The 20,835-nt window shown below is 37.2% G+C and overlaps 1 protein-coding gene and 1 long non-coding RNA gene across 10 annotated transcripts in view; one reads left to right on the forward strand and one right to left on the reverse strand.

Moving 5' to 3' along the window:
* Rhbdl2 (rhomboid like 2) overlaps nt 1-20,835 on the forward strand; it is a 51,048-nt gene that overhangs the window by 18,968 nt on the left and 11,245 nt on the right. For all 4 annotated transcript variants that reach the window (XM_058570890.1, XM_046468784.2, XM_058570888.1 and 1 more), the window contains exons 4-5: nt 2,229-2,377; nt 6,107-6,219. In XM_058570890.1, the coding sequence (XP_058426873.1) occupies nt 2,229-2,377; nt 6,107-6,219 (262 nt within the window). The remainder of the gene's footprint in view (nt 1-2,228; nt 2,378-6,106; nt 6,220-20,835) is intronic.
* LOC124109886 (uncharacterized) overlaps nt 1-20,835 on the reverse strand; it is a 65,115-nt gene that overhangs the window by 17,450 nt on the left and 26,830 nt on the right. The window contains exon 4 of one of the 6 annotated variants that reach the window (XR_009224316.1): nt 19,729-19,882. The exons of the other annotated variants lie outside the window; for them this stretch is intronic. This is a non-coding gene — a long non-coding RNA (uncharacterized LOC124109886). Of the gene's footprint in view, nt 1-19,728; nt 19,883-20,835 lie in introns of those variants that run through there. 6 annotated transcript variants of the gene reach the window in all.

Consider the following 20,835-nt stretch of genomic DNA (forward strand, 5'->3'; position numbering starts at 1 on the left):
TGAGGCAAACACTCTACCCACTGACCTATATATATGGATTCTGTTTTCCTAATGGAGGGCAGTCTTTTCTATTTAGGCCTTCAAATAACTGGTTGGGTGAGGCTCACCCACATTATGGAGGAAAATCTGCTTTACTGATTTAAATGTTGATCTCAGCTTTAGAAAAACTAGCTGGGTACTGTATTCACCTTGGAAGGTGACACATAAATTTAGCTATCATGGGAGCCAAGTTTCTTATGGCTTATAATGATAAAAACGAATGTGTAAGAATTCCCAGGAGACCCTTTGTCAAGGTTTTGGTTGAAGGCAGGTAGCTCTCTGTTTTCTCATGGGGTTTTATTGTGAGACTTAACCTGTGACTGGGAAGTTATTAGGCTGTGTATGTGGATTCTATCTGCTTCTCCCTTCATGTTATCCTTTCATCTTACAGGTTTTCTGGTGTGATCATGTTCCCATCAGCTGTGTGTGTGGGTGGGAGGAGGGTTGGAGAAGAATGGGGTAAGGATGCATGGTACAAATACGACTGCTGGACTGTGAGTGCTACCTAGAGTGTGCAGCTTCCTGCAATAAGTCAGGGGGCAGGTGCTAAGATTTCTAACACTTACAGAAAGATCTGCTTTTAAAATTACTTTAAGTGAATTTTTTGTTGTTGTTTGGTGGTGCTGGTGATGGAACCCACAGCCTTGTACATGCTAGGCAAGTGTTCTACCTCTGAGCTATATGCCCAGGCCTTAGTAAACTTTTTTGTTTTGGAATAATTTTAGCTTTATAGAAAAGGTGCAAAGGTAGAACAGTGAGTTCCCCTATACTCACGGAATTTCTCCCATTTGTTAAATGTACTAACATTCCATAGAATATTACATAGTACATTTATGGAAACTAAGAAGCTGATGTTTGGTGTGGTACAGGTTGAGTATCCCCTTTCTAAAATGCTGGGAATCAGAAATATTCTAGATTTTAGTTTTTCTGATTTTGGAATATTTGCATAGACTTTCCAGGTTGAGTAGATCTAATCTGAAAATCTAAAATACAAAATGCTAAGGTCCTACTTTATTTTATTTTTTGGTACTGGGGACTGAACCCTGAACCCAGCAATGCTTAACTATGAGCCACATCCCCATCTTTTTTTATTTTGAGACAGGTCCTGCTAAATTGCTTAGGACCCTCTAATTTGCTGAGGTTGGCTTTGAATTTGCCATCCTCCTGCCTCAGTCTCCTGAGTTGCTGGGATCATAGGCGTGTACTACCACGCCTGGCTGATCCAAAACTTTACAAGTGTCATGTTGGTGCTCAAAAAGTTTCAGATTCTGGAACAATCAGATTCTCAGATCAGAGATGCTTAACCTAGGCTGGGGATGCAGCTCAGTGATAGAGCAGTTTCTTAGCATGCGCAGGACCCTGGGTTCCATCTCCAGTAACGCAAAGAAAAAAGGTGTAGAGATGTCTAACCCATACTATTAATAAAACTCCCGACTTTATTTGGATTTTACCACTTCTCCCATTAATGTCTTCTTTTTGTGTTCCTAGTACTCTCCAAACCAGGGAATCAAATTGCATTTAGTAGTCACATCTCCCTAGCCTCCTTTGATCCCTGACGGTTTCTATTATTTTTCCATGAGCTTGGCAGTCTTGGGGTGTACTGGGGTACAATGTCCCCCACCCTGTTTGATGTTTTTCTCATAATTAGACTAGAGTTATGGGTTTGCGGGGAGAATACCACAAAGGTGAAGTGCAACCTTCTCTTCCCATCACATCAGGGAGTAGGGGATATCACATAATGTTACAGGGACATTACTTTTCACCATTTGGTGGAGGGAGTGTTTTCCAGATTTTGCCACTGTGGAGTTAACTACTTTTCCCTTTCCTTACTGGATTCCTGGAAGCCAGCACTGACTGACTTTTATATTAATTGTAAATGAAGGGTCAAATAGTGGGGGTGGGAATGTGAGGGCAGTGGGTATTTAAGGGGATGGAAGAGAACCTAGTACTAGATAGCAGGGGTCAAAGGCAGGGGAAAGGGGATTCTTGATAACAGCTGGTCTAGTGCAGCCCTTGACCATGGGAGGAAGGAGTTGACCACAGTGGGGGATGGTTGGGAAACGTAATTGCTGTCATCTTCTGAGCCCACTCAGAGCTGATGATTTAAACATAGTTACTGCCTGTGGGCTTAATGGGGCACTCTCTGGCGACTGGTGTGGTTAACATTCATGTCTGCCCCTCCCTATCAGCTGGCAGTGTTTATTTACTATGCTGTGTGGAAGCCTCAAAAACAGTGGATCACCTTGGACACAGGCATCCTGGAGAGTCCCTTAATCTACAGTCCTGAGAAGAGAGAGGAAGCCTGGAGGTTTATCTCCTACATGCTGGTCCATGCGGGGTAAGGAGTGACAGTTAAGTCATTGGTGTCAGAGGTGATTATAAGTAATGTAAGAAATTGTCACTTCTCACTGTGTGTGTATGTGTGTTACTGGGAATTGAGCCCAGGGCCCCACACCTGCTAGGCTAGCACTTTAGCCCTGAGCTATACCCCCAGCCCTTTTTAGATTTTGGGACAGGGACTCGTTAAATTGCTCAGGTTGGCCTCCTGCTTTAGCCTTCTGTGTAGCTGGAATTAAAGATGTGTGTCACCCTGCTTTCTGTCACCCCTAACTTGTGTTTAGAGCTTTATTATCATAAATAAGGTACTTTCATGTCCATTTTCTTGTTTGAGCCTCACAGCAGCCTAGGAGGTGAGTATTTCTCCCATTCTTATGTCTGAGGATGTAATCACTTGCTGCACATCCCACAGCTGATTCAGAAAGAGACCTTACCCCACAAATGCTGACAATATAAACTACTTTACATTGCATTATAACTATCTAATGTTTGTTTTGATATAGGAATTTTAATAAACAGATGCCAAATAATTAGCAAGTCAGCCGTAGGTCTCCCTAGTTGATGGATGTTGTTAAATGTTTTCTAATTTAGGTTATGAAATGGTAGAACCAAAGGACCATCAGCACCCCCCACCCAATAATCCTACACCACACTCTTTAAAAAAATTAATTCATTTTCATCAGTGTGAAATACTGTTTTGCATCTGATATGTTACAGGCAATAGGAGGTGCGGTGCTGCATTTTAGTTGTATCATTTCCTAAAAGCAGATAGTCTTTCATGTCCCTCAGCATCCACCATCTCCCATACGTGCTGCAGTCCGTCAGCAGCTTGCTGCCAGATCCACCTCTTTGGTGGACTCCTATGGTGTCCAGTAAGGCCAATTCTGTCTATGCGGCCTACCCAGTTCTGGTGTAAAAGATGACTCTTTTGGTCAGTGGCTAAAAAAACAACTATTACAGGACGCAGAGGTTTGACAATCCCCAATTGCTGAGTTTCTGTCCATACTTCCATACTTTCATTTTCCATTTTACAAATCTTTTCTAAGCAAATGTGGCTTCTGCTCTCAAGGACATTAAAATTATAAGAAGAATAAACCAATAGTAATGTTGGCAATATAGTATTAGAGTATACAGTAGGTACTTCTTTAAAATGGGGTTTTAGTACCACCTCTTAAGGTGGTTGTGATTAAATGAGACACTGCTACAATTTTCACAGTGTCTGATATATATAGTAAGACACTCAGAAAGAATTTGCATGTCTGTGTAGGACATGTCACATATGGGGTTGTATTAGAGATGTTTTGGGATGTGAATTAACAAATAGAGACCTTTTTTGGGGTTGTGTGTGTGGGGGTATATGGTGCTGGGGATTAAACCCAGGGCCTTAAGCATGCTAAGAAAGTGCTCTACCACTGACCTACAGCTCAGGTCAAGAGGCTAATTTTTTTCTAATATGAAAAGTACAAGGTAGGTGATCGGTTCATCAGCTTATTGAAACCAAGGCTCTAGGTTCTGTGCTGGTGTCTCTGCTATTCTTTTGGCCTTTTTTGCTTTCAGGTTGGCTGCTACAACTCTGCATTCAAAGCCAAAAGAAGGGGAAGGGGGCACCAGGTACAGGTGCATCCAGCCCTTTAGTCAAGACGGAGCTCTCTTAACAGTGCTCTTACTTGCTCACTGGTCAGAACTATGTGACTGGACCTGGCAACTCCTAGCTAAGAGAGGTTGGGAAAGTCAGCATTAGATCTTCTAGCCTGACTGGAGGAGGCTGGGTAGGGAGAAGAGAAATGGATGTTGGAATTGTTATAGTGTAAGATAAACAGAGAGAGGGAAAGACCAGGGTGGGGATGGCTTCTCAGATGACAGATTGAAGTTGGATCTTGAAAGTAGGGAAAATTTGGGTGAAAAAAATTAGTAATTCCATTTAAGGTAGATGACACATTGTAATTTTAATGCCACTTTTAGTCTTACTGTTGAGCAGCAGAAAGTTTGTATGGGGTTTGGAGTTTTTATGATATTGGTCACCTTGTCCTCAAAGGGTTCTCAGAGGACAGGATGGCTTTCTTTGAACTTCTCATTTAAATTCAGGAGCAGATATTTCTTTTCTTTTTTTTTTTAATATTTATTTTTTAGTTTTAGATGGACACAATATCTTCATTTTATTTGTATGTGGTGCTAAGAATCGAACCCAGTGCCTCACGCATGCCAGGCGAGCGCGCTATCACTTGAGCCACATCCCCAGCCCAGGAGCAGATATTTCTAATCTCCTTTATGCTTGAGATATCCAGAACAATAGTATAACTGTCCTTGCTAGACTATTCTGTGCTGAATGACACATACCTCTTGTATGTCTTGTGTGTGTGTGTGTGTGTGTGTGTGTACACTGCAATTTAACTCAGGGGCACTCAACCATTGAGCCACATCCCCAGCCCTATTTTGCATTTTATTTAGAGACAGGGTGTCACTGAGTTGCTTAGCACCTTGCCGTTGCTGAGGCTGGCTTTGAACTTGTGACCCTCCTGTCTCAGCCTCCTGAGCTTCTGGGATTACAGGTGTGAGCCACTGTGCCTGGCTCTCATATGTCTTTGAAGATGTCTTGGGCACTCATAGTTATAGCTGGGAGCACAGGCACCATAAAAGTAAGTAATCCATTCTGCAGGATGTATCTAGAGAACCTCTTCAGTGACCTGTTGGATATCTGTAAAGTACATGATGATGCAAAAACATAGTCTCTAAAACTAACATGAGAACTGCTGCACTGTGGAATATTGATATATCTATTTTGTTTTGGAACTTTTGGTACAATCTGAAATCTCCTTAAAAAACAAACAAACAAACAAAAACACTGTACTGCATAGCAACTAAATTAAGAGTTACTTTAATGTGGGAATTTTTCAAATTATGTTCAGATTCTCCAGAGATGCTTTGTGGGTTCAATAAGCAAGATAATAAAAACTTTGTTTAAAAATATTTTTACTGAGCTGAGGACGTAGCTATTGGTACATTTGCCTACCATGTGTAAGGCCCTATATTCAATTCCCAGCATTGAAAAAAACCTGTATGTGTGTGTGTGTGTGTATAAATATATTCCCATATGTTTACACACACACACACACACACACAGATAGATAGATAGATAGATAGATTTTTAACATATTTAAAGACTATAATAAAAACACCCACATTCATTGTGTTATATGCCAAGTTGTAGTATGTGGGAATTACTTTAGCAAGTCTTAAAGGTACTTTTTAAATGTAGAAACAGCAGTGAAATTTCTCTTGCCTTCTCTGTTTTATTAAATATCCAGAGGTTGCAAGATAGACTGTTTAAAAATCTGTCGAAATTTAAACTCATTGTGAGTGAGTCAGGATTTTTTTTAAAACTACAATGGAAACAAAATCAGATGCTGAGACTGCCATGATTGTAGTTGTCATCCAAACCCCTAATTTCAAGTTTATGTTCCTTAAGCCTGCCCCTCTGGTGTTTCCTGTTATAATTGTTATAAAATGGACTTATAGAATATATTTATACTTTTAAAATGTTGTTGTATCTGTTTTACATATTGAAGTGCCTTGCAAGATTTTATTAAAAAAAAAAAAAGAAAGACTTGCCTGCTAAAAAAATTAGAAAATGGAATTCTAGCAAGTCCAAGTCCTTAACTAGAAACAACATCTCAGAGCCTACTAAAGAAATAACTGCTTTAATATTTGACAACTGTGTTTGTCTTTGCAGAGTTCAGCACATTGTGGGGAATCTTCTTATGCAGCTGGTTTTGGGAATTCCCTTGGAAATGGTCCACAAAGGCCTCCGAGTGGGGCTGGTATACCTGGCAGGAGTGATTGCAGGTCAGTGTTCTGAAAGTAGCAGAATCAACAATTCTGGGCTCTTAAGATTAAAAGCGAAAATAATAGATATTTATAGTGGATTTCCTTTTTCTTTTATGCCTTACTTTTCTTGTTTTGTAGTACTAGGGATTGAACTCAGGGCCTTGCTCATGTAGTTTTACCACTGATCTACATTCCCAGCCTTTTTATAAATTTCATTTTGAGAAAGGGTCTGGAAGTTGCCCGGCTAGACTTAAACTTGTGATCCTCCTGCCTTAACCTCCTGAGAGGCTGGGAGCATAGATGTGTATCACCATGCATGGCTATAGTTTCTTATTTAAGTCAAAGTTTATTGTGCTCCTAATATATGTTAGGGACACACTAAGCATTAGAGATAATTTAATTGGAGATGAGATATTAGAGATAATATGAGCACATGAAAAAGAAGTCCTGGTGCCTTTATTCAGGAATCTCACATAATTGGAAACTGCAAGCATTTTGGTGTATAGGATGCTTATATTGGGTAAAGGCCTAAAGCCAGGTCATGAAGACTCTTAAGTGTCAGGCTAATGATTTTTAGAAGTAATATGATTGGGTTTGCATTTTAGAAAGACAAATTTGGGCTAGGGATGTAGCTCAGTGGTACAGTGTGTGCCTAGCATGTGCAAGATCATAGGTTTGATCCCCACACATCATCACACACACAAAGGGACACAAAGACACAAAGACTAGTAGAATGTGGCAGTAATTTCTAAAATTGTGCCTAAGTTGATTAATTATGGTGTGAGAAGAAAATATTAGAACTCCTGTCCATTTATATAAACATTTTAAAATATTAAAAATTTAATTTTAGATAATTGTAGACATACCAGCAGAGGTTAAGAAATATTGCCTAATGATCCCATGTACCCTTTGACCAAAGTTGCAAGATAGACTGTTTAAAAATCTGTCGAAATTTAATGGTAACATCTTGCAAAACCTTAGCACAGTATCATGACCAGGACACTCATATGGGTTTAGTCAAGTTCCAAAACATTCCCAGCACCCCAATGATTCATCATCATGCCTTTTATAGCTCTGGGTTCATCCCTGTCAGCCTACCACACTCCTATATCATGGGCAGTCACTAATCTGTTCTCCATTTCCATAATTTTGTCATTATTAAATGAAATAATCTAGTTTATCGTGTTTGGGATGGCTTTCCTCTAGGATTGTATTCCTCTAGGTTGTTTCATGTATCAATAATTAATTCCTTTATATTGCTGAATAGGACTCCGTAGTATGGATGTACAACTACTTGTTAAATGATTTGCTCACTGAAGGGCATCTGGGTTGTTTAGAGTTTTGGGCTATTTGTAAATAATGCTGCTACAAACATTTATGTACATATTCTTATGAATCTTAAATTCAGGGTTTTGTGAACATAAGATTTCATTAGACTACAATAAATGTCAAAGAGCACACCTGCTGGATCATACATATGATGGTAGCATGTTTTATTTTTTAAACAAAAATTCCAGAAGGTTTTCCAGAATATCTATCCTTTTATATTCCTCCTAGTAAAGGACAAGTGATTCCATTTCTCCATATTCTCAATAGCATTAAGATTTGTTGTTGTTGTTGTTGTTATTATTATTTTTTTTTACTTTTTCTGAGAAGAGGGCAGTGATATCTTATCATGGTCCTAATTTACCTAATGGCTAATGATGCTGAAATCTTCTTATGTGTTTATTTGCCATCTGTCCATCACCTTCAGTGACATGTCTGTTAATGTTTTTTGCCCATTTTCTAATTGAAATTTTTTAATTATTGAATTTATAAATTCTGGATACTAGTTTTTCTTTAAAAATATAGTTTATAAGTATTTTCTCCCAATCTATAGCTTGTCCTTCCATTATCTTAACATGGTCTCTCACACAGCATGAATTTTAAAATTTTTGATGAAGTCAATCAAGGTTGTCCTCCCTCCCTCTGCCAGTACTAGGGATTGAATGCAGGGCCTCACACTTGCCGGGTAAGCACTCTACCACTGAGCTACATCCCTGGCCCAATCAAGTTTTTTCCAGTTTTCTTTTTATGAATTAAGTTCTTGGGGTTCGCCTTAAACACTCTTTACTGAGTCCTAGTTCTGAAGATTTTTTCCCTACATTATCTTCTTAAAAGTTATAGTTTTTTGCCTTACATTTAAATATGTGATCAGTTTTGATTTGGTTAATTTTTCTATGATGTATAAGGTTCAGATTGAGGTTGTGTTTGTTTCTTTGACCTATGAATATCCAACTATGCCAGAACAATTTGTTAAAAGAACTGTTCTTCCTTTACTGAACTGCTTCTGCACTTTTGTCAAAAATCATTTGCCTATAGTTGTATAAGGGCTACTCTGGCTTCTTTTTATTCCATTGATCTGTGTGTCTCTCAACTGATACTATATAGCATTGGTTACTGTAGCTATATAATAACTCTTGAATTCAATAAGAATGATTCCTATTTTAGTTTTCATTTAAAAAATATTTTTGCTGTTGTAGTTCCTTTATCTTTCCATATATATTTTTACAACAATCCTATGTATAACTTTGAAAATTCTTTCTGGGATTTTGATAGGAGCTCATTAAACCTGTACATTAATTTGGGGGAGAACCAAAATCTTTACTGTGTTGTCTTTCAATCCATGAGCACAGCATGTCTCTTATTTAGATCTCCTGGATGCTACTATATTTTTAATCAGTGTCTGTGTGTTCATTGCTGGCATAGAGCAATACAACTATTTTTTATATGCTTATCTTATATCTGTGACTTTCTTATTAGTTCTAGAGTTTAGTTTTTTTTTTTTTAGATTCCTTGGGATTTTCCATGTCGTCTGTGACTCATCATGATTAGTGACAGTTTTATTCTTTGCTTTTCAATCTGCATGGCTTTTTTTTTTTAATATTTATTTTTTAGGTGTAGATAGACACAACACAATGCCTTTATTTTTATGTGGTGCTGAGGATCGAACTCAGGGCCTCACATGTGGTAGACAAGTGCTCTATCACTGGGCTCCAGCCCCAGCCCGAGCATGGCTTGTCTTTTTATGCCTTGTCATGGTGGCCAGCACCTCCACCACTATGTTCAGTAAGAGTGGGGAGAACAGATATCCTTGCCTTGTTCTTGCTCATCTATAGAAAGCAATGAGTCTTTTACTACTAAGTAGAATGTTAGCTATTAGCTGTAGGCTTTCTGTAGATGCACTTTACCAATGCATTTCTTTCTTTGTTTTTCTTACAAGTGTCTCCTTTGGTTGCCCAGGTGGCTTCAAACTCCTGGACTCCATCCCAGCCTCTTGAGTACTGGGATTACAGGCATGTGCAAGCATCTGGGTTACCAATACATTTATTTCTAAAAAATGAGCAAGAAATTGAGTATAGCAAGTATGTACTGCACAGGTTGAGATGGGCCCCACTGTCTTTATGTGTTGTAAGAGGACATGCAGTTTCTTGGGCGTAGGGTGGGAGTTCCACAGCACACAGGGACAGAAAGCTGTACCTGACTTGCTGTCCTTCATGTTGCAGGATTTATTGCAGTCTGTGTGGGCCTGGTTAAATAAGTAGGGTAATCTTCCTAAGGAATAAAGGACATCCTGTGTAAGGAGTTGTCGAAAGGATCTTTTATTATTTCCCAGAGATTCATTGATTACTTAATGGTAAATTACTTAGATTAGTTTATATGTTTTTCTTTTACAAAAAAGATGGATGTCCAATTTGCTGACTTTTTCTGTGATAATAAAAGGATTTTTTTAAATTTTTATTTTTTAGTAGCATGCTACTTAACAGATGTTAGGAAAACAAATATGCAATATGTCCCTTTGAGGACATGATTACATTTTTCCCTCAAAGGAGTGAGAAAATAACTACTTTTCTAAAATACTCATGCTATGCAAAAGGTATTTTGAAAATTGGAAATTGTTTCATTATTATGTGATTTTGCTGCTGAAAATGATGCAACATCTCATAAATTCACATTTAGAAGGCAGGGAAACAATTCTTTAATTGGTTTTAAAATTTCTCAGTGAAGAGTTTTGGTGAGCTTTAAATTTTAATATAGCATTTTGATTATTTTGCAATAACAAATTACTGACATTGGGGAAAGTGGGAATTAGCCAAATTGCAACAAAATTTTTGCATAACTGGAGTTAAGCACAGTCAGTGATACAATTCTATTTGAAACTACATATCATTTTTTAATTTTAAATTTGGCCATGATAGTCATTTCTATAGAAAATAATTGAATTTCGAATTACATCTTTGTATTTCTGTGTCATGATATTTAACCAAGAATTTCAAACTATAATATGAAGCCTACTTAAGAAACACTACTCATTGAAAGATTTTTTTATACCATTAATGAAGTAAAAATAATTTTAAAATACTGTTTTTAAATTCTATTTTTATTTTAAAGACATATTAGTATAGTAGTACATATATATGTAACTTATAAATATGTAAATACACCTATATTTCAAAAGGTAGTTGTGTTAGTTTCCTAGCTGCTATAACAAAGTGCCATAAATTGGGTGGCTAAAAACAACAGGATTGAGCCAGGCACAGTGGCACACCCCTGTAATTCCATTGACTTGGGAGGCTGAGAAAGGAGGATCACAAGTTCAAGGCTGGCCTCAGCAACTTAACAAGACCTTGTCTCAAAACAAAAAAATGAAAAGGGGATGTAGTGGTAGAATGCCCCTGAGTTCAATCCCCGGTACCACAAAATAAGTGAATAAATAAGGCAATAAATAAATAAATGAAAACAAATAGATTAAAGAGAAAAAAAAAAAAACAGGAATGTGTTGTTTCACAGCTCTGGAGGCTAGAAGTCTGAAATTAAGCCATCAGTAGTACTCTGCTCCCTCTGAAACCTGTAGGTGAATCCATCCTTGCCTTCTCCTAGTTTCTGGTGGTAGCTATGAGTCTTGGTGTCCTTTTCTTTTAAGGTACTGGGGATTGAATCTGGGGTCTTGCACATGCTAGGCAAGTGCTATACCCTCCCAGCTACATCCCCAGCCCATGTTTTCTCTCCTAGGACACCAGCCATTGTGGTTTGGAGACCCACCTTGCTTCAGAATGACCTCACCTTAACTAGTCACATCAGCAACAACCTTATTTCCAAATATGGTCACTTATGTCCAAATAAGGTACTGGGGGTTAGGACTTTAACAAATCTTTTTTGTTTTGGGAGGTACATAATTCAACCTATTATTAGTTCTTACCATTTTTTTTTTAACTGATCAAAAGTTTGCCAGCCTCTTACAGCTAAGTGTTTCAATAAGAACTGTGATGACCAAAAAGGGCAGGATGAAGTGGCAGATAAAATTGAATGTGGAAAAAAAAAAAGATAATTGACAAGGCTTAGTGACATAACTCCCCATCCTGCCTCCCTCCTACTTTTTTTGGATCCTGTTTTTCCACCTCCTCCTTCTGTTTCTGCACACACCTCTTTTGTCCTGCTCTTGAAGGTCCTTTGGGATGGTCAAGCCTTGCCTGATTCCAGCTTCTACATCCCTGTTTCCCCCATGGCTTGATTTCAGCCCTGCCCCAGTCACAGAGAGCCAAAGGAGAACATGAATAACCTGTTCATATCCTCTGCCTAATTTTGCAATAGCTTCTTGGCAGGTGTCTCTTTGCCAGTCCGGTCTATCCTTCACATACTGCTGTTTGGATCATCTTCCTCCAACAATGATTAGATCATATTGTATACCCTTCCTAAGAAATTTATAGTAGCCAAAAGAAAGCCAAAACATCCAAGAATGCTCTTCATTCCCCTCTGCTGCTTGGCTTCACTGCCTATCTTGCTTTGTTTTTTAGCTTCTTTCACATGTAATATAATTCCTTATCCTTGACTCCTGACAAAATGTGTCCAGGTCTGTGGATCAGAAGCATCAGCTTCACCTGGGAGCTTGTTAAAATGAAGCATGTTGGGCCCCAGATCAGACCTGCTAATCAGACTCCTCCTTTTAACAAGTTCACAGGAGACTCAGACATAGATTAAAGATTGAGAAATGCTGGTGTGCTCTCCAGCAAGTGTCCCTCAGGCTTACAGATGGTCAGAATCATCTGGGGAGCTTGTTGCAAACAAAGCCATCCAGATCCCAACAGATCTACTGAATCTGAATCTCTGGTGATGTGGCCCTGGGATCTATAGCTTTTTTTGTTTGTTTGTGCAGTGAATACAAACTGATAACTACAAACTGTATACCTTTAAATTGTGTAATTTGATAAGTTTTGATATGTGTATATAACCATCATCATAATCTAGTCACCTCCCAGAACATTATCTTGTGACCTCCCCTCCCCAGCATATATTTTCTGGAATTATAGTTTGTGTTTTCTAGAATTTTATTTAAGTGGGATCCTAGAGTATATACTCTGTATTGTCTGGCTTCTTTCACTCAGTGTAAATATTTTTGAGATTTTTCCATGTTGTGTGTGTCAATACTTGATTCCACTTTATGGCTGGATAACATTTCATTTTAGGAATATACTACAGTGTGTTTATTCATTCCTGTCTTGTTGATGGACATTTGGGTTGTTTTCAGTTTGAGGCTATTACAAATGAAGCTGCTATGAATATTGAGTTCAAATGTTTGTATGGACAAGTGTTTTCATTTCTCTTAGGTAAATATCTAGGATTGGAATGACTTGATTCTATGGTAGGGTATCTTTTAATTAAAAAAAAATACACACACGTTAGTTGTAGTTGGACACAGTACCTTTATTTTTTTAAAAAATTTTATATTTATTTTTTAGTTGTAATTGGATGCAATACCTTTGTTTCACTTATTTATTTTTATGTGGTGCTGAGGATCGAACCCAGGGTCTCACATGTGCGAGGCGAGTACCCTTCCGCTGAGCCACAACCTCAGTCCCCTTTATTTTATTTATTTATATGTGGTGCTGAGGATCGAACCTGGTGCCTCACACATGCCAGGCAAGCACTCTACCACTGAGCCCAAACCCAGCCCATCTTTTGTCTTTTTAAGGAACAAACTTTTTAACAGCATCACTGAGATATAACTCACATATTATACAGTTCACCCATTTAAAGTGTATAATTCAATGTTTCTTAGTTAAATTCACAGGTTATTTACTCATTATCACAATCTAATTTTAGAACATTTTTATCCTCTAAAGAAATTCTGTACCCATCGGTAGTCATCCCCCACTCTACCCGACTTTACCCCATCCACCTGCCCCAGGTACAAGCTACTGTTGGTTCATTCTAGACATTTCATGTAAATAGAATTATACAATATGTGGTCTTTTGTGACTGGATTTTTTTCACTCAGCAGAACATTTTCAATATTCATTCATGTACCATACATCACATTTTATTATTTTTTATTTCAGGACAACATACTACTGTATGGATATTTTCTTTATCCATTTGTCAGTTCATGTACATTTGGCTTTTTTCCACTTTTTGGCTCTTATGAATAATTATGCTGTGAACATTTGTATACAAACTTTTGTGTGGATATATGATTTCATTTCTTTTGGGTATTCAATTAGGAGTAGAACCGTCAGGCCATATTGTAGCAAAGTTCCTGTTCCTCCACGTCCTCACCATTTGGTTTGGTCACTCTTAATTTAGCCAATCTATTAAGTGTGTAATATCTTAGTGGGTTTTAATTTTAATGTGCATTTCTTCTGAGCTTCTCTTGTGCATGCTAGGAAGCCCTCTACTGCTGAGCTGTAGCCCCAGCCCTAATTTGCATTTACTAATGACTAATGACCGTGAGCATCTTTTCATGTGCTTATTTGTCATGCATGTTAAAGGTCTGTTTAAACTATCTGCCTATTTAAAAAACTGGGTTAGCTAGGAATGGTTATATATATATATATATATATATATATATATATATATATACACACATACATATATATACATACACACACATATACATATATATTCGTTTCTTTAAAAAAATGGTTATATATACATATATATACACACACATACATATACACACACACATATGTGCGTACACACATAATACATATGTGTATGTAATAACAAGTCCTTCATTAGATATATGGTATGCAAATATTTTCTCCTGAGCCATGTCTTGTTTTGCTTTCTCTTAATGGCATCTTTTGTAGAGTAGAAGTTTTAAATTTTTATTGTCTGATTTATCAGTTTCCTAAATTTAGGAATTGTGCTTTTTATCATCATATCAAAGAAATTTAGTTTAATATAAGGTCACTATGCTTCTTCTAGAAGTTTTATAATTTTAGCTTTACATTATGTCTTTGATGTTTTTATATGTTTTATATAAAAGTATGCTGCAAAGTATGAACTGAAGTATTTTTTGCACATAAATGCCTGGTCCATACCATTTGTTGAAAAGAATCTTTTTTCCACTGAATTGCTTTTGTTTCTTTGTTGAAATCAGTTGTCCATATGTATGTTTGTGTTTATGTGTGGACTTTCTATTCTGTTTCTCTTATATGTCTATATATCTTCACATCACACTGCTTTGATTATTGTAGATTTCTAGTAAGTCTTGAAATCAGAAGGGCTAGCACTCCAATACTGTTCTATTTCAAAGTTTTTATATTTTGGCTATTATAGATACTTTGCATTTCTATATTAATCATCTTGATAATTTCTACAAAAAGAATCTGCTGGGATTTGGATTTCAATTGTATTGAATCTATAGATCTATTTGGAGAGAACTGACATTTTGTTTTTCAGTAATGGGGATTGAACTTGGGGCTTCATGCATGCTAGATGATCATTCTACCACTGAGGTATATCCACAACCCTTTTTAAAATTTTGAGAAAGGGTTTTGATAAGTGGCCCAGGCTGGCCTAGAACTTGTGATCCTCCTGCCTCAGCCCCTGAAGTAGCGGAGATTATGGGCCTGCACACTACACCTGGCTAGAATTGAAAGTTTAACAATTTTAAGACTTTCAACCAATGAACACAATATATCCTTCCATTTATTGGGTTTCTCAGAATTCTTCTGATCATGTTTTAAAATTTTCAGTGTTTAGATCTTGTACATTTCTGGTCAGATTTATCTCTGTGTATCTCTCTCTCTCTTTTTTGCAGTGCTGGGGATTGAACCTAGGGCCCTGCACATGCTAGGCAAGCTTGTATTTTTAATGAATTGTAAATGGTTTTATTTAAAACATTTCCTTCCTTCCTTTCTTCCCTGGAGATTGAACCCAGGAGTGCTCTACTACTGAGCTACATCCCCAACCCTTTACAATTTTTTTTTTTTTTTAATTTGGGGGTAGGGTCTTGCTAAATTGTCCAAGGTGACCTCAGACTTTTGAACTTATAATCCTCCTGCCTCATCTTTCTGAGTAGCTGGTATTATAGGCATGTACCACCATACATATCTATTTTTAAAATTCCTATTTCTGATTCTTCCTTGCTATTGCCCAGGAATATAGTTGATTTTTTTTTGTATGTGTGTGTGTGTACTATATTGACTTTACTAGACTCATCTATTATTTCTAGTAGGTTTTTTTTTTTTTTGGTGGTGTTAATTCCATTAGATTTCCAACACAAATTGCTATGTCTGTGAACAGAGTCAGTTTTACTCCTTCCTTTTTAATCTGGATGCCTTTGATTGATTGATAGGTTGATTGATTGCCTAGAATCTCCAGCATAATGCCAAAATAGGAGACTGAATCTCTTTGTTCTTGATCGTAAAGGGAAAGATTCCATTTTTCTTAGATGTTGATGAACCTTTATTTTATTCATTTATTTGTATGTGGTGCTGTGAATTGAACCCAGTGCCTCACACATACTAGGTAAGCGCTCTACTTTTGAGCCACAACCCCAGCCCACGATCCAGTTTTTTTGTTGTTAAGAGTGATGTTAGCTGTGGATTTTTCATACTTGCTCTTTATTAGGCTGAGGAAATTCCCTTACATTCCTAGTTTGTTTAGCGTTTTTAATCACAGAAGGGTATTGGATTTTGTTGAATGCCTTTTCTGTGTCTATTATCATGATCATTTCTTTTTTTTGTCTGAATTACATTGACTAATTTTGAAATGTTAAATCAGTCTTGCTTTTTTTGGGATAAATACCACTTGGTCATGATGTATTATCCTTTCTTAATATTGCTGGATTTTACCTGCTACAATTTTGCTTAGAAATTTTGCATTTATTTATTCATGAGAAATACTGGACTATAGTTTTCTTGTAAAGTCTTTGACTGATTTTGGTAACAGGCTAATGCTTTGCCTCACAGAATAAAACAGGAAGTATTTCATGCTCCTCAATTTTATGGAACAGTTTGTATACAACTATTAGTCCTTCCTTAAATGTTTGTTATAATTCAGCAGTGAAGCCATCTGGCCCTGGAGTTCTTTTCTTTGTTGGGAGATTTTAAACTACAACTTGATTCCTTTATTAGACACAAGGCTATTTGGGCTATTTCTTCTGAGTAAGCTTTGGTAGTTTGTTTTTCAAGAGATTTGTTCTTTTCATCTAAGATGTCATCTTTATTGGCATAAAATTGCTTATAGTATTCTATTATTATTATTACTCCTATTTTTGTGGCCTTGGGGACTAAATCCAGGCATACTGTATTACTGAGCTACATCCCCAGCGCCCTGCCCCCAACATTTTAATATCTTTTTTTAGTTGTGTATGGACTCAATGCCTTTATTTGTTTTTATGTGGTGCTAGGATTGAACCCAGTGCCTCACAGTTGCAGGGTAAGTGCTCTACCACTGAGCCACAACTCCAGCCCATCCCCAGCCTTTTTTATTTTTTATTTTCATAGATGGTTTTGCTAAATTGCCCAGGCTGGTCTCAAACTTGGAATCCTACTTTCTCAGCCTCCTGAGTTGCTGAATTATAGGTGTATACCACCACATGTGGCCCCCCATTACATATATATATTTAGTACTGGGAATTGAACCCAGGTATGCTTATCCACTGAGCTATATCCCAGGCCTTCTTATTTTTGAGTTAGGGTCTCACTAAGTTGTGTAGGACCTCACTAATTTGCTGAGGCTGGCTTTGAACTTGTATCCTCTTGCCTCAGCCTCCTGAGCTGCTGGGATTACAGGTATGTGCCATCTTTTAATAGCTAATGAATTTGTAGTGGTATAATATTTTTCATTCCAGATATTAGAATAAAATATTTGCATTTTTTCCTTATTCTTTGATTAGTTTGATTAGAGGTTATCATATTTATTGATCTTCTCAATGAAAGAACAGCATTTGCTGGGCATGGTGGCCCACACCTATAATTCCAGTGGCTCAAGAGGCTGAGGCAGGAGGATTGCTAGTTCAAAGCCAGACTCAGCAACAGCGAGGAACTGAGCAACTTAGTGAGATCCTGTTTCTAAATGAAACACAAAATAGGGTTGGGGATATGGCTCAGTGGTTGAGTGCCCCCAAGTTCCATCCCCAGTACCCATCCCACCCCCCCACCCCCCAAAAAAAAAGAAATACCAGCTTTTGGTTTCATTATTTTTTCTCTACTGATCCTTTTTGTTTTTCATTTCACTGATTTCTATTCTGGTCTTTATTGTTTCCTTTCCTCTATTTACTTGGTGTTTCACTTGCTATTTCTAGTTTGCTTAAGATGGACTGTAAGGCTACCAACTGGAACTTGCTTCTTTTAGAACACCGGTGTTTAATGCTATACATTTTCCCCAAAGTATTGCACAACGGCAATATGCCTCAAACTTTGATATGTTGTTTACTTGCTAGTTTTCCTTTTGGTTTCTTCTTTCCACATGGGTTATTTACTGTGTGCCATTCAGTTTCCAAATATTTGCAGATTTTTTAGAGATGTTCTGCTATTGACTTCTAGTTTAATTATGGTCAAAGAACAAACTTTGTATAACTTGAATCCTTTCAGGTGTATTAAGGCTTGTCCTATGGTCCAGAATATGGCCTGTTGGTTAAGTATTCTGTGTATCTGAAAAGAATGTGTGTTCTACTGTTCCTGGATGGAATATTGTGTAAATGTCATTTATGTCAGTTTTATTATGTTTATTCTATAGATTTACTGGTTTTCTGTCTATTTTTTCTATAGTTTAAGAAGGGGATGTTGAATCTCTGATTATAATGATAGATTTGTCTGTTTATCATGTGGTTCTTTCATTTTTTGCTTCATTTATTTTGAAGTTCTATTATTAGGTATGTAAACATTTAGGATTGTTATGTTTTCCTGATGAATTGATCCATTTGTCAGTATGAAATTAAATTATTTGTGATAACACTGTATGTTCTAAAATTTACTTTAAAACCTAACATCTTCTTTTAAATTAGTGTGAGTATATCTTCTCTATCATTTTATTTTTAACCTAATTTATATCTTTATCTTTAAACATTTCTTGTAGGCAGCATATAGTTGGATCCTATTTTTTTAATCCAATTTCATAAACCCTTAATTTAATTTGGGTGTTTAAACCATTTGCATTTATTGTGATTAATGATATTACTAGGTTTGAGCTCAATATGTTGCTATTCGTTCTGTGTTCCTTTTTTCCTGTTTTTATTTTCTCTTTTTGCCTTTTTTGGGTTGTGTATTTTTTTTTTCCAGCAGGAAACTGTTTTATTTGGCTGCAGCCAGGTTCAGAGGGTACAGCTTTTGTTGTAATCAATCAATCCCCTGAACCCCAAGTTCAGGGAGTTTCAGAGGGGTTGTGTATTTTTTATGATCTTATTTTATCTTCTTTGTTGGCTTATGAACTATAATTCTCTGATTTGCTAGTTCAGTGTTTGCTTTAGGGTTTATGGTATTTGTCTTTAGTTTATCACACAGCTCACTTTCAAGTGATATTATATCACTTTGAATATAATGATAACTTTATAAACTAGATACTTCCATTTATCCTCTTTAGCCTGGTATTATCATACATTTAATTTTTACATGTTATAAATCTCACATTACATTATTACTATTATTTTTGATTTTAATTTTTGAGACAGAGTCTTGCTAAGTTGCTGAGGCTGGCCTCAAACTTGTGATCCTTCTGTCACAGCCTTCCAAGTAGTTGGGATTACAGGTGTGCACCACCATGTCTGGCCACATTATTATTTTTGCTTACATAATTATCTCTTTTTAAATTTTTTTATATTTGTATATGGACACAATACCTTTATTTTATTTATTCATTTTTATGTGGTGCTGAGGATTGAACCCAGTAGTCATATGTGGTAGGTAAGTGGTCTACCACTGAGCTATGACCCCAGCCTGCATTATTATCTCTTAAAGAGATTTAAATGATAAGAACAAAAGTTGTAGTGTTTGCTCATGTTCTTATCATTTGCAGTGCTCATCATTCTTTTGTGCAGCTTGATATTTCCTTTGGAGATCTTTCTGCCGCATGACCAGCACGACCAGCACGCTAGCTTCAAACTAGAGGTTCCAAACATAGAAGTTAACTAGTGAGATCAAAATAAAGACACATTTTACCTTTTTCTTGCCCAGCTAAGAGACAGTTTCTCCGGGCTCCTGCCTCGAGCCACCTGGCGGTAGCAAGGTTTACACAAGAGACCAGCAGGAGAGAGAGAGGTATGCCAGAGAGTGAGCTTTTATTGGGGAACAAAAAATTCAGGGGAAAATTCCATCCAATGAAGGTCAATGGGGACAGCATTCCAAGGTCAGGGTCAGTGACTGGTTTTCAGGTCAATGGTCAGTCACATCCCCACACAGACAGGCCCTCGCACCTGGAAAGCGTGGGGAAAGCTCTGACTCAGCTGGTCTGAGTACCTCACACCCAGTCAGGGAGGTACCCAATCACGTGTGAGAACAGCTTCCCACAGATCTTTTTCCATCTGCCTGAGACTTCCCTTAACACTTCTAATGGTATGGTCTGTAGGTCAATTCTCTCAGGTTTTCTATATCTGGAAAAAATAGTGAGCCTTATCTCTTCTTTTGGAGGATGGGAGGGTTAGAGACTGAATTCAGGGTCTCAGGAATGCTAAGCATGTGCTCTATCTCTAAATCTGGTGCTGGAGATAAAACCTAGGCAAATGCTCTTCCACTAAACTACCCCACCAGCCCCGTCCTTCACTATTTTTTGTGGGGTACCGGGGATTGAACTAAGGGACACTCAATCACTGAGCCACATCCCCAGCCCTGTTTTGTATTTTATTTAGAGACAGGGTCTCAGTTGCTTAGCATTTCACTGTTGCTGAGGCTGGCTTTGAGATCCTCCTGCCTCAGCCTCCCGAGCCACTGGGATTAGAGGTGTGCACCACCACGTCTGGCCCCACCTTCATTTTTGCAAGATATTTTTAAGAGGTATAGAATCCAAACTTGACACTACTTTTCTTTCAGTAGTTTAAATATATTGCTTTACTGTCTTCTCGCCGTGTGTTTTCCAATGAGGAATCCATTATGATTCTTATCTTTGTTCCCTAATATAAAAGATGTGTTTTTACTTTGGATTTGAAAATTTTCACTGGTTTTGAGCAACTTGATTTTGTTTTTTAGTATAATTGTCTTCATGTTTCTTGTGCTCGGGATTTGTTGAGCTTCTTGAATCTGTGGGTTTATAGTTTTCATCAGACTTTGGAAAAAAACCTTAATTTTTTCAAATAGTTTTTCTGTATTTGACTTCTCTCTTCTTTATTGGGGACTTCAATTATATATTTGTTAGACTGCTTGAAATTTTCCT

This window comes from Marmota monax, unplaced genomic scaffold, assembly GCF_021218885.2.
Source record: "Marmota monax isolate L192 unplaced genomic scaffold, Marmota_monax_Labrador192_F-V1.1 WCK01_AAM20220418_F8-fsc00008, whole genome shotgun sequence".
In the NCBI taxonomy this organism is placed as follows: domain Eukaryota; kingdom Metazoa; phylum Chordata; class Mammalia; order Rodentia; family Sciuridae; genus Marmota; species Marmota monax.